The sequence below is a fragment of the Vicugna pacos genome, chromosome 19, assembly GCF_048564905.1.
Source record: "Vicugna pacos chromosome 19, VicPac4, whole genome shotgun sequence".
NCBI classification, from domain to species: Eukaryota; Metazoa; Chordata; class Mammalia; order Artiodactyla; family Camelidae; genus Vicugna; species Vicugna pacos.
In genome coordinates, this window is record NC_133005.1 from 46370209 (window position 1) to 46384295 (window position 14087).

Sequence of the window (14087 nt, forward strand, 5' to 3'; positions counted from 1 at the left end):
CCAGCAGGGAAACCCTGCCATGACAGGATGGCGGTGAGGACGAGGACCAGGAGAAATCACACTCTAACCCTACTTCCTGGCACTTTTCCTTTTATTGAGACGAGACTGGGACCACTCGCTTCACTGAAACCAAGTCCAAGTGTCATTTCCCAAGTTCGTGAGCACACAGAGCAGCCCGCTCAGTTCTGAGCAAGGAGGGGCCAGTCCCGGGGGCAGGGACCCAGGGCTGGGCGGTGAGCTGCTCGGCCCCCCTGGGCTCCAAGGCCCCACCCCGCACGCCCACCCCTCACCGCTGCCGGGACACCTGGGCGCCGCATCCAGGGCCTCGGCCGGCTGTGCGGGGGGTTTCCCGGGGCCACACCGGGATGCGGCCGCGGGAGGGCTCTGAGGTGGAGATTCTGGTCCCTCCCTAGGCACCACCACCAGACCTGTTTGGCTTGTGCTGAAGAGATGCCCCAGGGATGTGCCAGTGACCCCAACCCTGAGCACACCCGCCTCGCCGGTCACCGCCCAGCACAGCCCTCCAGCCACAGTACACCTGCCAGCCCCGCTCCCCACATGCCACAGTTTCCAGGAAACAAAGCGGGTGAGCCCTCCAGCGTGGCCAGAGCCCTGAACCCCACGCCACTTTATCTGGGAACCACCCAGAGCCGGGTCAGGGGCTGCAGACCAAGGCAGACCCCCTAGCTGCCTGCGGTCCCAAAAGGCTCAGGCCAAACCCACCTGCCCCTACCGTCTGCCTGGGTCGGGAGGACGGTGTCCCAGGCTCTGACCCACAGCCAGGCCGACTGGGGCCCTGAAGTGGCCTGTTCCTACCTCCTACCTAGTCCTTTGGGCTGCCTCTGCCCACAGTGCCCACCTCTCCCCTCTGGGAAGGCTCCAGTCCCCGCCCTCCACTGTCTGCCTCTTGGAGACCAAAGCCATCAGGGTGAGCTGGAACCAATGTGATGTCCTGCCCAGTCCACATTTGGTGACACTCTGATGTGGCTTGAAACCAGCCCTGTGGGAAGTCGCATCCTGGAAACTGGCTGCTTCCTTTCCCAGGGGAGCTGGTCATCACCCAGGTGCCCAGACGACATGGCCTCTGCCCCACCCCCACCTGCACAGCCAGGCCAGCACCCAGCCCCACGCCTGAGGCACTCTGCCTCCCTGACCTTTGTCCCACCCCCAGAGAACCGACCCCCAGCATAACTTAGTCACCTTCCAGTGGCCTGACCCATCCCACCCCCCTCCCCAGCCCTCTCTGCTCCAGCCCCAGGGAGACGGAAAGGGCTGTTCGTACAGCTTCCGCAGCCTCAGCCGGTTCCTGCCAACAGCCCAGGAGTCGTGCTGCCCCTGGGTCCCTGGTTCTGGGCGCAAAGATGCTTGCGGGTGGGGACCAGCTCTTCCTCCGCTGTGGTAAGCCAGCTAGGGGACCATGCATCAGCTCCAGCTCCTGCTCTGATCTAGGGGCTGATGTGTGTGCTGATGGCCGCGCCCCGCCTGTGCTATGTGGGGCCAGCGCCCCGATTCCACCAGAGAGCCCCAGCACTGCCGCTTCAGCAAGGCCACAGCAGGACTTTGGAGACACTGGGAAGCCCACCTCTCACTCTTGACTCTGAGAGAGCTGAGGGGGCTCCATCTGGCCTTCTCTGCAGAGATCCTTATCCCACCAGGGACACCAGTCACACCAGGAGAGGACCCCAGCCCCTCCTCTGTCTGAGCAGGTGTCTGCATATGTATGCCTTGCATGCACATGCAAATGTCAGAGCGTGTCAGGGCGTGTGGCCCAGGGCCAGAGGCTGCGCGGGCTGGCAACAGTTTTGGGGCACCAGAGACCCCTGTGTGTGTTGACCCGTCCTATGGGTTGGGAGGCTCCTCGGCAAGCGGGTGGCCCTGGCCAGGTGTCTGGGGCCCGAGTCACGTGAGGGCGGGGTGGCGGCGCCTGCCAACGGCACCCAGCTTCTCCTGCAGGGTGGCGAAGTCCGGCCGCTCCTCAGGGCTCCGCTGCCAGCACTGCAGCATGAGCGCATAGACCTCGGCGGGGCAAGCAGCCGGGCGCGGCAGCCGGTACCCTCGCATAATCTGCTGCAGAGTCTCCTGGTTGCTCATTCCTGGGGAGGGGGATGAGGGGCTGGGTGGGGGCTGCCTCGCCTCTGCCTGGGGTCACCGTGGAGACCTCCCCCCAGCCATCGGCCAGACCCTGCCAAGCAGGCAGCCTTGAGGCCTGGAGCCCCTTCCAGGGTCAGTGACCCCCGGGGCAGGGACACCTCTTGCTTCGGGCTGGCTCCCGCGCTTCCTCCCTCAGACTACGCCTCGCCTCTGGCCTTGAGGCCCACCTTCGTAGGGACACTGGCCGTAGGTGAAGACTTCATAGAGCAGAACTCCGAAGGACCAGACATCCGACTTCTGGGAGTACAGGCAGTAGTGGGCTGCCTCAGGCGCCGTCCACTTGACAGGGATCTTGGAGCCACTGCTCGGGGAGTAGATGTCGTCCTGGGTGAGGCAAGACCAGTCAGGCAGTGGGCAGAGTGGCACCCTCCCCTCCCAGCCGCTCGGCCGCCCCACCGTGGTCCACGGCCAGAGCTCACCCTGACCTTGAGCAGCCGGGCCAGGCCAAAGTCAGCCACCTTGCAGGCCAGGTCGTCGCCCACGAGCACGTTCCTGGCAGCCAGGTCCCGGTGCACGATGCGCCGCTCCTGCAGGAAGCTCATGCCCTCGGCCACCTGGCAGGCAAAGGTCAGCAGGAGAGGCGGGCTCAGGGCCTGGCCTTCGGGGCCTGCAGGCAGGGCCGACAGTCAGGGCGCAGGCATCTGCCCGTCACTTCCCTCCATGCGCCAGTCTAAGACGGGGCGGAACAGCACTGCCCACCGAGGCTGCTGAGGGCTCTGTGCTGCCGCAGTGACCCCACGGGCAGTGGCCACTTGGAGCAGGCGGCTCTGTGGCAGCCTGGCCTGGGTCAAGAAACGGACCAACATTGGGAGGGGGCGCCCAGGGCTGGGCGGGGCCCCTGCTGACATTGTCCAGGGCTGGTGACATGGAGGCCCGCCCCATCTGCATCCCACCCAGCCCAGAACACAGTGCCCAGACCCCAGCCCGACCTCGCACGTGGCCAGAGCCCACCACGGCCATCCGAGCCTCAGACGATCGAGCGTCCAGGATAGAGGCCTGGAGCGCAGTCAAAGGCAGGCACGAGCCCAGGCTGGAGTCCTCGTCCCCTCCGCAGACACTCACTACCCAGGAAGGCCTGCAGGCTGCCCCTGCGCATGAGCTCAGTGACGATGTACACTGGCGCGCCCACGGAGCACACCGCATGCAGCCGGATGAGGCGCTGGTGCCTCAGGCTCTTGAGCGTCCGGATCTCCTGGGCGAGATCGGTGAGCTTCATGTCGGCTGCAGGACAGAGCAGAGCTCCAGGACCCACCCCTCCCTCCCCTGACCCCCCACCCCAGGCTCCAGGGGCACCACCCCTCCCCCATGCTCTCCCACCCCAGGCTCTGGGGGGCCCCCGCTCCTCCCCTGTGCCCCCCCACCCCAGGCTCCGGGGGCCCCATCCACCTGGTTTGATGACCTTGATCGCCACTGGCACAGAGCCCAGCCACAGGCCTTCCCACACCTCCCCAAAGTAGCCTTCGCCCAGCTTCCTCTGCAGGGTGAACTCAGAACGTGGCCGCTCCCACTCGTCCTGCTCGGGGGTGGGGGGCACTCAGCACCTCTGCACGTGGCTCCTGGGCAGAGTGGGCACTTCCTCCCAGGGTGCCAGGTCTCCCACCCTCTGCCCCTGCATCCCAGCTCAACCCTGGTCTTGGGTGGGGTAAGTGGCCCAGCTGCTGACCTCCCCAGGCTTGGCCCTAATTGCTTCCGGACCAAAGTGGCACCTTTGCTGGCGGTAGGCATCAGCTCACAAACACTCATCACCACCCGTCTTGGCTGTCATTAAGAGACCAGAGGAACCAGATCGCCGCCTGGCCCCTGGCAGGACTGCTCGCCCAGGATGGTTGCAGAGACACTGTGGCCCCAGTGCAGGTGTGGCAGGGTCCCTCCCGCATCCCCCACAGCCTCCGCATTGGCCTGGGGCTGCTGTGGGCGCCTTCCCCAGACTTGTCCCTGCCCTCCTGGTGCTCTACTGCAGAGCTGGGCGGTGGGAGAGGGCACCCTACAGGCCTCTCTCCCCCTGTGCCAGGGATCCCCTGAGATGGTGAGAGCAGACCCAGCCCCAGGGCAAGGCCCCAGCCAGAGTGTGGAGGAGGCAGTGGGACACCTGAGCAGCACCTGGCCCAGGCCAGGCCAGCCGGATGTGCTCCGGGCAGCATCTCAGGCCTGGCGAGGGGCAGCCTGGCAGGTGGGGGGTCAGTGGGCTTACCTGGGGCACACAGGGCTGGATCAGCTGCCAGTGGACCTTGTAATAGGCCAGGAGCTCCTCCAGGCTGGGGAAGAGCTGGTCCTTCTGCAGGTAGAGGCTGCCGTCGGCTGCCATGGAGATGCGGTAGTGGTGGACTTTGGCCTGGGCCCGGACTTGGGGGCACAGAGAAGGAGGCTGTGTCTTGGCTGCAGCCCGCCCTAGGCTGTCCCAGCACCCCAACCAGATGACCCACCCAACCCTCCTCGGGGCCCGGCTCAGCCCCCGCCTTGCGGCCCTGAGATGACTGCAGCTGCGTGGAGGCCACAGGGGCAGTGGGAGGGCCGGGGGGTCCCTGCTGACAGTGTGCACAGAGCAGGTGCTCAGTGGATACTCGGGGGACAAACGAGTCCACATGTGGGTGGAGGAGCGGGGGAGCGGCAGGGTGAGTGAATCGAGGTGAAGGGACCAGTCCAGGGGTGAACGGGTGGGCAAGCACGTGAGTGAGTGGTGACGGGAGAATGGGTGAGTGTGTAAGTGAAGAAACACATGCGTGCGGGGGCGGGGGATGGGTTCGCCAGGCCCGTGGTGGCTTAGGGGCTGCCCTGCCTGGGCAGCAGCCACCCAACAGCCGGGGCAGTCAGCCTGGCGGGAGCTGGGCGCGGGGCCTCAGGGCAGGGACACGGTACCTGACAGCGAGAAGTCCCCATGGCTGCTCTCACTGGGCCGGACGAGGAAGGCGCCTGGCGCGTTGCCAGGGGACAGGAGCAGCTGCTGGGCCTCAGCCCGGCTGATGCCACTGAAGTACCAGCTGCAAAGGGTGAGCACAGCGGTCCTCACACAGGCCCCACGTGGGTCTGAGGCCCTGGAGGCCCACCCTGTGCAGATAGCAGAGCCGAGGCCCGAGGCCCTGCAGTCTCTCAGGGAGAAGATGCACACGGTACCCGAGGCTGGTGGCCCAACCCAGGGTCTTGCACCTGCCCCAGCCCCCAGGGCTCAGCCTCTGGGGTCGTCAGGGACCAGATGGGAGGACCACTGGGCTGGCAGAGGAGTGACACAGCCACTAGCAGTGACCTGTGTCAGGTGACTGTCCACCACCTCAGCCATAGGCTCTCCTGCTCGTAAAATGACCATGAGCCCAGGCCACAGGCTTAACCCACCGAAGTCCAAGGCTGCAGAGTGGAGGACTGCAAAGGGAAGGGGTCCACCAGGGACCAGGGGGCCCTGATGAGCTGCCCCCTGTGTGGGAGGGGCTGCAGTTGTGGCAAGGAGGACCAGCGCACCACCCGGCTGGACGCAGCCCGCACACCTTGGGAGGCAGACAAGTGAAGTGAGAGAAACAGGACTCGCCCTGGAGTGGCTGGAGAGGCTGTGGAGAAGCTGGGGGAGGCCAGAAGCATCGCATGTCCGCCCCTGAGGGGCCGTGCCCAGCGCAGGCCCCCGCCCCCAGCCCTCTGCACACACAGAGGTGCTTCCTCTGTGAAGCCAGGTGTGCTGAGGTGGCTCTGAACACCAGGGCGGCAGGGGCTCCCAGGCACCCACTCCCCGGTCTGTGTAGGATGCTCAGACACCGGGAGCTCAGATACCTGAGCACAGAACAAGAGCAAGGGCCTGCCTGGGGCTCCCCCATCTGACACCCCATCCAGGCCGACTGGCTACCTAAGTGCAGCTCCCTGGTTCCACATTCTGGGGAGGAAAATGGAAAAGCCCCTAGCCCCACTCCATGGCCTGTGCCTGCTAGCCGAGGCCCAGAGTGGGGACCCCACCCCTGAATCAGCAGCTTCCTTCCTGGAGCCTCCTGCTTCTGGATGCCTGCCCCCCGGGGTAGGGGGCACTGCTGCCCAGGGACAGTTTAGAGAACACAGCCCCTCATCCATCCTGATGGGGGGACGGCAGAGGGATCTGGGGACTGTGGAGGTGGGGCAGCTCTCAGACCACTGTGGGGTGGGCAGAATCAGCAGGGACCCTGGAGGACCCAAAGCATGATTCAGTAAGTCAACACAAGGTGGGGGTGTCCCCAGACGAGGGGACGAGGTAAGCAAAGCTGGCTGTCCTGGGCAGGTGGGCACCGCTGGAGCCTGGGGTGAAGTTGGGGCCTGGTAGGACAGGAGCCTGTGCCCACCCTGGGGAGATATGGGGCTAGGCTGAGGCTGGAGGGAGCGGAAAGCTGGAGACAGGAAGAGGTAGGGCAATGGGGGCGGAGAGGCAGAGGCCTGGGTACATTAGGAGCTAAAATCAGCAGACACAAGAGGAAGGGTTAAGAACTTGAGGACGTGGGACCACAGAGACCAGACCTGGCTGGGCAGCAGGCTCGGGGAAAGCCGACACATTTTTGGGTCACTTTGATTCGGGAGCAGGAGGTGCAGACGTGAGGCCGCTGGGCTTCGTCCACCAAGGGCCTCCACAGCCAGGCCTTGCCCTCCTTCCGGGGTCCTCAAGCCAGGAGAGCCTCCCCCACCGTGAAGGGGCTACAGGGGCCCTTCCCAGGCCTGCCGTGCTTCCCAGCCCCCAGCCCGCCCCGGACCCACAGCAGGGCCGGGAGCAGGCTGAGCCTCTGTGCACACCCGACTTCGGCGATGTTCTCAGAGTGGCTCCCCCTGCCCAGCTGACCCAGGGGCTAATGACACTGTGGGTGTAGTCAGCCCTTTCATCCCAGCAGAGGCAAACAGTCATTAGCTCTTCCTCCCAGCAGCCCCTCCCCTCCCCCCGGAACCCTACCATCACCTCCAGGAGCTGTTCATGGGATCTGTCCTCCACCTGGAGTGACTGTAGGCCCCTCCGCACCAGAATGGCTGGGCACGGTTGGGGCTAGAGTCCCCTCAGAAGGCACCTTCCTGTGATTCAGGCTTTCCCCCAGTTGCAAATCCCCCAGGAGACTGTGGGAGCACCGAGGGGCCCCAGGAGGCTGGAGGTAGCTGGAGTGAAGCTGAGAACGGATGCTGATCGGCACAGGCCTAGCTTGGTGCGGGACCAGGGGCCCATGTCAGGGCGAGAACTGGGTGGTGGGCCTAGCTTTGCTAGCCCTGTCCACCAACCAGCTTCTGGCCTCTTCTCAGCCAGTACGTCACCCCTCTGCAGGCTGGGGCCGGGCAGAGGCATCTCCGCCCCGAGGGTTCTCTGGCCGGGGCCCCATCCGCCTGAAGTCAGGGATTACAGGGCCACGCATCCAGAGGAGACAGGTAGGGGCCACGCCCAGGCTTTGGGTCAAACGCTTGAGGCCCACGTACCATGTCCACAGCCATATGGCGGGGCCGTGCTCAGAGCCGGCACACAGCTGTGCCAGGAGGCTACCCTGTCCTGAGTGCAGACCCTGACCCTGGGCAGAGAGGTCACCTCCTCTGAGGAGCCCTCTGGGAGAGTGCCCCACTCTGCTTCCCTCCATGATCACAGACTGGCATGCAAATAGCCAAGTGTCTGTGCCAGCCGCTCCCTTCCTGTGGACTGCCCTGGCCCCAGGGGCCTTGAGGACTCGGGGGAAATGGGCAGGTTCCCCCAGCTGTATCCACCCCCCCCAAACAAGCCTCCTTGGGAGCAATCCCAAAGGCCAGGGCCATGCCTGCCCCAAAGCTAGCCCAGCACAGGAGGCGGGGGCACTGCGGGAAGGAGGACAGGTGAGAGGGGCAGGTGAATGCCTCTCTCTGACCCACCTTATCACCCCTTCCACCCCGGGGTCACCACCTGACCCCTCACAGCATAAGGACGGCCTCTCCGCTGATTCATGTCCTCACTCTCAGTCAGAACTGCATCTGAGATCGTGGCCCCTGGCCCTCTAAGCAGTGGCCACTCAGCAAACACTGCTCAGTCCCTGTGTGAGAGCAGGAGGACCTGGCCAGCAGGGCAGGGCCCTAGAGTGACAACCATGCCGGGTGCCTGGCCAGCAGCACACACACACACCATGCAGCTGACCCCTGGCGCCACCTAGCCACTCCTGCCAGACGGCGTCCTTGCCGCCTTCCCTCCCAGGGGTACCGGGCTCGGCTTGAGGTCACAGGCTGTCTGTGCCCCAAGCCTGTGTGCTTGTTCAGCTCCGAGGGGCAGGGCCTGGAGGCGTATCCCTGGACGGGCAGCCCCCCGACTCCATCCTGTGATTATTCCTGACTCCCCCGAGCGGTGGTACTCACGGTTGGTCCGAGAACGCCTCAGGGGTGACCCTGGTCACGCACGTGACGGGCACCAGCCCGGTTCTGGGCGGGCAGGAGAGCCTGCGGGCGAAGATGTAGCCGCCCTGCTCCCTGAGGGCGTAGAGCCTGTCCCCGCGGCCGACGCTCAGCTCCTCCGCGCTCCGCGCCCTGAACTCGCACAGCACCCTGAAGAGCTGCGCGGGCGCCGGGGGGCTGCAGGGCTCCGCGGAGGGGGGCTCCACCGCCGCGGGCTCAGGCTCGAGGTCGGCATCGGGGTCCAGGAACCCCGGCGCGCCCGCCGGCCAGATCTTGTCCCAGAAGAAGGACAGGAAGGTCAGCCGCTTCCTGAGGAAGGGCTCCATGCCCCGCGACGCGCCAGGCCCCGCGGGGCACCCCGACGGGACACCAGAGGGGCGGTGGGATGGCGAGCGGCGGGGCCTCGCTGCGCGGGGCCTCAGCTGGCGCGCGGTGCTGGGGGACGGTCTCCCCAGGGGCTCCCGGCCAAGCGCGCAGAGCCCCCGCCCGCTCCCGGCGGTGCGCAGACCAGCGCAGGGGCCCCCAGCCCCGCATACACGACGGCGGCTCCTCTCCCCGGCCTCGAGGGTGTCTCGCGGGCCAGACTGGCCCGCGACTGCTCTGATCCGGCTGCGGCTGGGGTGGGAGCCGCCGCAGAAGCGGAGTCGAGGCGGCCTGGAAGAGGGTGTCCCAAAACCGGCGTCGGGGCGGGGCTACGGGGCGGGGCCTGGTGGGTGGGGTCTCGTGGGCCGTAAAAGGCGGAGTGGGGAAGTCCCTCTGGGGAAGGAGTCGCCAGCGTCTCGGCTGTGCCAGGGTCACTCTGCCGGTGTGACCTTGTAGGACAGTTCTGCAAGGTGTTTCCCTTCGGGGAAACTGGCAAAGGGTACTTGGGATCTGTGTTATTTCTTACAGCTGCAGATGAATCTACAATTATCTCAAAATGAAAGTTTAATTTTAAAAAATTAGCTGAGGAATGAGAAATGGGGAAAAAAGAAGATCGGAGCTGCCAGAGGTCCAGGACATGCCTGGCCCAGAGGAGAAAGGAAGGCTGCGCTGCCCCTCCACCCCCTCTCTGTGCGTGGGCCGCAGGTCTGGGGCCTTCCTCCCACTACTTTTCATTCCCCCCCCCCACTTTCCAGGTGCCAGGCACCCCTCGACCTTCAGACAGCACCTTCCTTTCCACATAATCCAACTCTTGCCCCTCGGACCTCTAAGTAACCATAACAATGACAGACCGTAATTACTGAGTAAGCGCCCAGGTCTCTCCTTCCCAGGCCCGACCTGCGGGGGCTTCGACGCTCAGGCCTGGACCCAGAGGACAGGCTGACTGGGGCTTAGCCTCCTCCCAAGAGTGAGGTCAGTAGGAGGGATGGGGGTGCCGAGGGGAGGCTCTGCCGCAGAACAGCCTGGGCGGGGAGCCAGGCGCAGACACGCCATGCTGGAAGGGTTCCCGCCACTGACCTCCCAGTAGTTGGAGGCAGAGGCGTCCCTTGCCTTGAGGAGGCTCCCGGGTCGTGACGCCCCAGGTTCCCAGGGAAGGGAGTCAAGTCTCTGGACGGTTCGTCCAAGCTGAGACCAGGAGGCGGGCCCAGGGCTGAAGATTCGGCTGGGAAGAGAGGTTCCCTCCATCGGGGTCCTGGGACCCGGGACCGCGCGGCGCGCTATCTTGCCGCAGCCCCTCCAGCCACGGGGACCAGGTCCCCACGCCTTGGGCTCTCCGCCCACCCTGCCTCCACCCCCGGGAGGGCGGGGCGTCACAGAGGCCGGCGATCCCCATGGCAACCGGCTGGACGCCGAGCGCGCGAGGCTGGGCGCCGGTGGCTCTGCGCACAGTGGGCGGCACTGCTCGGCGCGCTCCGGGAGGCAGGGCAAGTGGGCGGGCGCGGGGAGGCTGGAGGCTCGAGGCGGTGGGGAGGCGGGCTGGGGGTGCAGGCGGAGGTGGGCAGGCAGGCGCGAGTGGAAGTTGATTTAGGGGCAGTGGGCTTGGGGTCAGGGGTATGAAGTTGGAGGTGGAGTAGAATGTAGGTCTGGGAAGGCCCGCCAGGGCAGGCAGCTTCTTTCCCAGAGTTCACCAGCAGCCCCTCGACAGTTTTCCAACTGAGGCCGCTGGCAAATGAACACACTTCTGTCCCGTAGCCGGATCTGGAGAAAGAGTTCCCTCCAGAGGTGGCCTGAATCTGCCACAGCCTCTGGCCACCATGGGACTTGGAGTCCTGGGTCCTAGTCTCTGTTTGCACCTCACCCTGATACCCTCTCTGCAGCACCAAGGCTGGTCTGCCTCTGCCCCAGGAAGTTCAAGGCCTGGCCTTTGCCGGTGGGGCAGGGGGGAGGGGGCAACGGAGGGTGGGGGGACCAGCTTGAGTCCCAGCCTCACTTTGCACTTAGCAGTGCAGACTTGGGCGGGTCCCTTAGCCTCTCAGCTCCCATTTGTAATTCATCCAAACTTCAGGGGATTGGGACAACCTGAGATCTCCCAAGTGAAACCACTGGGTCTGTCTCACTGAGCTTGGAAGTGGCTGGGACCTGGGACAACAGCCAGGGATGCTGGCTCCTTCTCCAAGGAGCCCCAGCCTTGTGGCCATGGCCTGCCAGGCCTGGGGGGTGCACTGGCCCCCTCCCACTGACACACAGAGCTGGGAACCCACATGGGGGAGGGTGCAAAAGGAGACCCAGGCTCTGGGGTCCCTGCTGGGCTCAAAGCCCTGACTGAGAGCAAGCAGCAAAGTGTCCTGGCCTCAGGCACCCGCCCTGTGAGGCAGCGTGATGACACCTCACCACTTAGGGGCCTTTCTCCTGGAGTCAGTGAGCTCTCCAAGTTATACCTGAGACCCCAGGACACACCCTCAGCCATCAGGAGCTGGCACGATTACTCCTCAGAGCTGAGGCCTCGGCCAGCCTGCCCCCCGATCTGGCCCCGTCCCCAGCTGCCTTGTCTCTCAGAGACCTTGGTCCTCTGCTCTGTGCCTGCAGTGAGGCATGGAGGGTCTGCAGGACAGTGGTGTCCCCCACTGAGGTCTGGTGCTACTCAGACAGGATCACACTGAGTCCTCTCAGCTGCTCCAGAGGGGCACCGCGACCCCATCCAGATGTGGCTGCACCACTGGTCAATGGCTGGGTTCTGCACGGGCTGTTCTGGCCCCAAGCGCAGTCTCAGCCCTGCTCTATGCCATCAGAGCCAACAACCAGTAGTGTTGGCCCCTCAACGTCCACTTGCACCCAGATCTGCAGCCTGCCCGCCTGGCCCTCCAAGCAGCCTCTTTCCAGAGAGTTGAGCCCTCCTCCCCCGGCCCCCGGGGAGGGCAGAGGGCCCAGCAGTGGGAGGGGAAGTGGGCCTGAAGTCACCCACACACAAACACTGCCCCCAGCGAGCCCTCAGGTGGGTGGCAGAAGCCGGTACGATGGTTCTAGCTCATGCCCTCCCCCCTCCCCCTTCCCCGGCTCCCAGACCATGAATTTCCAGGTGACAGGCCTGGGCCTGGACAAAATGAAGCTGGACAGCCCCCAGTCCTTCCTGGACCAGGAGGAGGCAGAGGAGGCTGAGGACAGGCAGCTGCTGGAGCCCGAGGCCTGGCGGACCTACGTGGAGCGCCGCAACGCTCTGCGTGAGTTCCTGACCTCAGACCTGAGCCCCCAGTTGCTCAAGCGCCACCATGCCCGCATGGAGCTCCTCAGAAAGTGCTCCTACTACATCGAGATCCTCCCCAAGCCCCTGGCCCTGGGTGACCAGAACCCGCTGGTGCTGCCCAGCACCGTGTTCCAGCTCATCGACCCCTGGAAGTTCCAGCGCATGAAGAAGGTGGGCACAGCCCAGACCCAGATCCAGCTGCTGCTGCTTGGGGACCTGCTGGAGCAGCTGGACCACGGCCGCGCTGCGCTGGACTCCCTGCTTGAGTCGCCCGACCCTCGGCCCTTCCTGGCCGGCTGGGGGCTCGTGGAGCGGCGGCTGGCGGACCTGTCAGCCGTCATGGACAGCTTCCTGGCCATGATGGTGCCGGGGCGTCTGCACATCAAGCACCGCCTGGTGTCCGACGTTGGCGCCACCAAGATCCCGCACATCCGGCTCATGTTGAGCACCAAGATGCCCGTCATGTTCGACCGCAAGGAGTCGGTGGCCTACCAGGACTGGGTCAGCCTGCGCTGGTTCGTCACCATCCAGCCAGCCGTGCCCGAGCAGTTTGAGCTGCGCTTCAAGCTGCTGGACCCACGGACACAGCAGGAGTGCCTGCAGTGCGGCATCATCCCCGTGGCCGCCTGCACCTTCGACGTCCGGAACCTGCTGCCCAACCGCTCCTACAGGTTCACCGTCAAGCGGGCCGAGAGCTACACGCTGGTGTACGAGCCCTGGCGGGACAGCCTCACCCTGCAGACCAGGCCAGGGCGCCCCGAAGGGCCAGCCCCCAGTCGGCTGGGCAAGCCAGGCCTGCCCCTGACCACACCTTCCGAGAGATGATTTTCTGATATTTATCCACTAATAAAGAGGAAAATAAACACATGCACACAATGAGAGAGACCAACCTGCTCAAGCTTGAAAGGCGGCAGCAGCTGTGAGCGTCTTTCCTGACCCAACCCAGCCCACCCTCAAGCCCCAGGCCTCCAGCTCCTGCACCTTTTCCAGGGAAAGCCCCGGCCAGTCTTTCCAGGACACTGACCCCTGGAGCGAGAAGCTTCAGCCCAGCATGCGGCTGCCCCGAGGGCTCCACCCCTGGGCCCCAGCCCCTCCCACATCTCCCCCACCCACCCCCTCCATGACCAGCTGTGGGCCCAGCACAGGCTCCGCTCTTTCCCGCCTCCTGGGCTGGGATTCCCCAAGGGAAGACAATACCCCCAGGCCCTGCCCAGGCCCCACTGGGGGCCGTCACCGCCCTGTTACCACCGCCCCAGTTCCACTGCCCCCAGTACCCCCGCCCCAGTTCCACCGCCCCAGTTCCACCGCCCCCAGTACCACCGCCCCCAGTTCCACCGCCCCCAGTTCCACCGCCCCCAGTACCACCGCCCCCAGTTCCACTGCCCCCAGTTCCACCGCCCACAGTACCTCTGCCCCAGTACCACCGCCCCCAGTACCACCGCCCCAAGTACCTCTGCCCCCAGTACCACCGCCCCCAGTACCACCGCCCCAAGTACCTCTGCCCCCAGTACCACCGCCCCAGTACCACTGCCCCCAGTACCACCACCCCAATACCACCGCCCCAGTTCCACCGCCCCCAGTACCCCCGCCCCAGTTCCACCGCCCCAGTTCCACCGCCCCCAGTACCACCGCCCCCAGTTCCACCGCCCACAGTACCTCTGCCCCAGTCCCACTGCCCCCAGTCCCACTGCCCCCAGTACCACCGCCCCAAGTACCTCTGCCCCCAGTACCACCGCCCCCACTTCCACCACTCCCAGTTCCACCGCCCCTAGTACCACCGCCCCAGTACCACCGCCCCCAGTACCACCGCCCCCAGTACCACCGCCCCAGTACCACCGCCCCCAGCTTCACCGGAGACACGGGGCCCATGGCCAAGAGGACATTTCTTTTAACGAAAATTAAAGTCTTATCTTCTCCCCAAACGAAGCTGAAGTTCACTGCAGCCCCACCCAGGGTGACGCCCACCCGGGGTGGCCGAGGTCCCAGTAAGGGAGCCTGGCCAGGTCTT

At 65.5% G+C, this 14087-nt stretch overlaps 2 protein-coding genes across 3 annotated transcripts; one reads left to right on the forward strand and one right to left on the reverse strand.

The window, feature by feature from the left end:
• Nucleotides 1-73: 73 nt before the first annotated feature.
• SRMS (src-related kinase lacking C-terminal regulatory tyrosine and N-terminal myristylation sites) lies at nucleotides 74-9128 on the reverse strand. Of its 2 annotated transcripts, none has more exons than XM_015243887.3 (8): nucleotides 8440-9128; nucleotides 5008-5129; nucleotides 4343-4494; nucleotides 3538-3664; nucleotides 3214-3372; nucleotides 2577-2758; nucleotides 2319-2475; nucleotides 74-2093 (listed from the first exon to the last, which is right to left on the reverse strand). In XM_015243887.3, exons 1-8 carry the CDS (start codon nucleotides 8799-8801, stop codon nucleotides 1900-1902), a joined length of 1455 nt encoding a protein of 484 aa, XP_015099373.3. In that variant the 5' UTR covers nucleotides 8802-9128; the 3' UTR covers nucleotides 74-1899. The 2 variants fall into 2 exon arrangements, with proteins under 2 accessions (XP_015099373.3, XP_072800674.1); XM_072944573.1 differs by having other exon boundaries at nucleotides 2571-2758.
• A 2495-nt stretch (nucleotides 9129-11623) lies between these two features.
• On the forward strand, nucleotides 11624-12960 carry FNDC11 (fibronectin type III domain containing 11). The gene has a single exon (XM_006209662.3). It carries the CDS (start codon nucleotides 11903-11905, stop codon nucleotides 12902-12904), a length of 1002 nt encoding a protein of 333 aa, XP_006209724.3. The 5' UTR covers nucleotides 11624-11902; the 3' UTR covers nucleotides 12905-12960.
• The last annotated feature ends 1127 nt before the right edge of the window (nucleotides 12961-14087 follow it).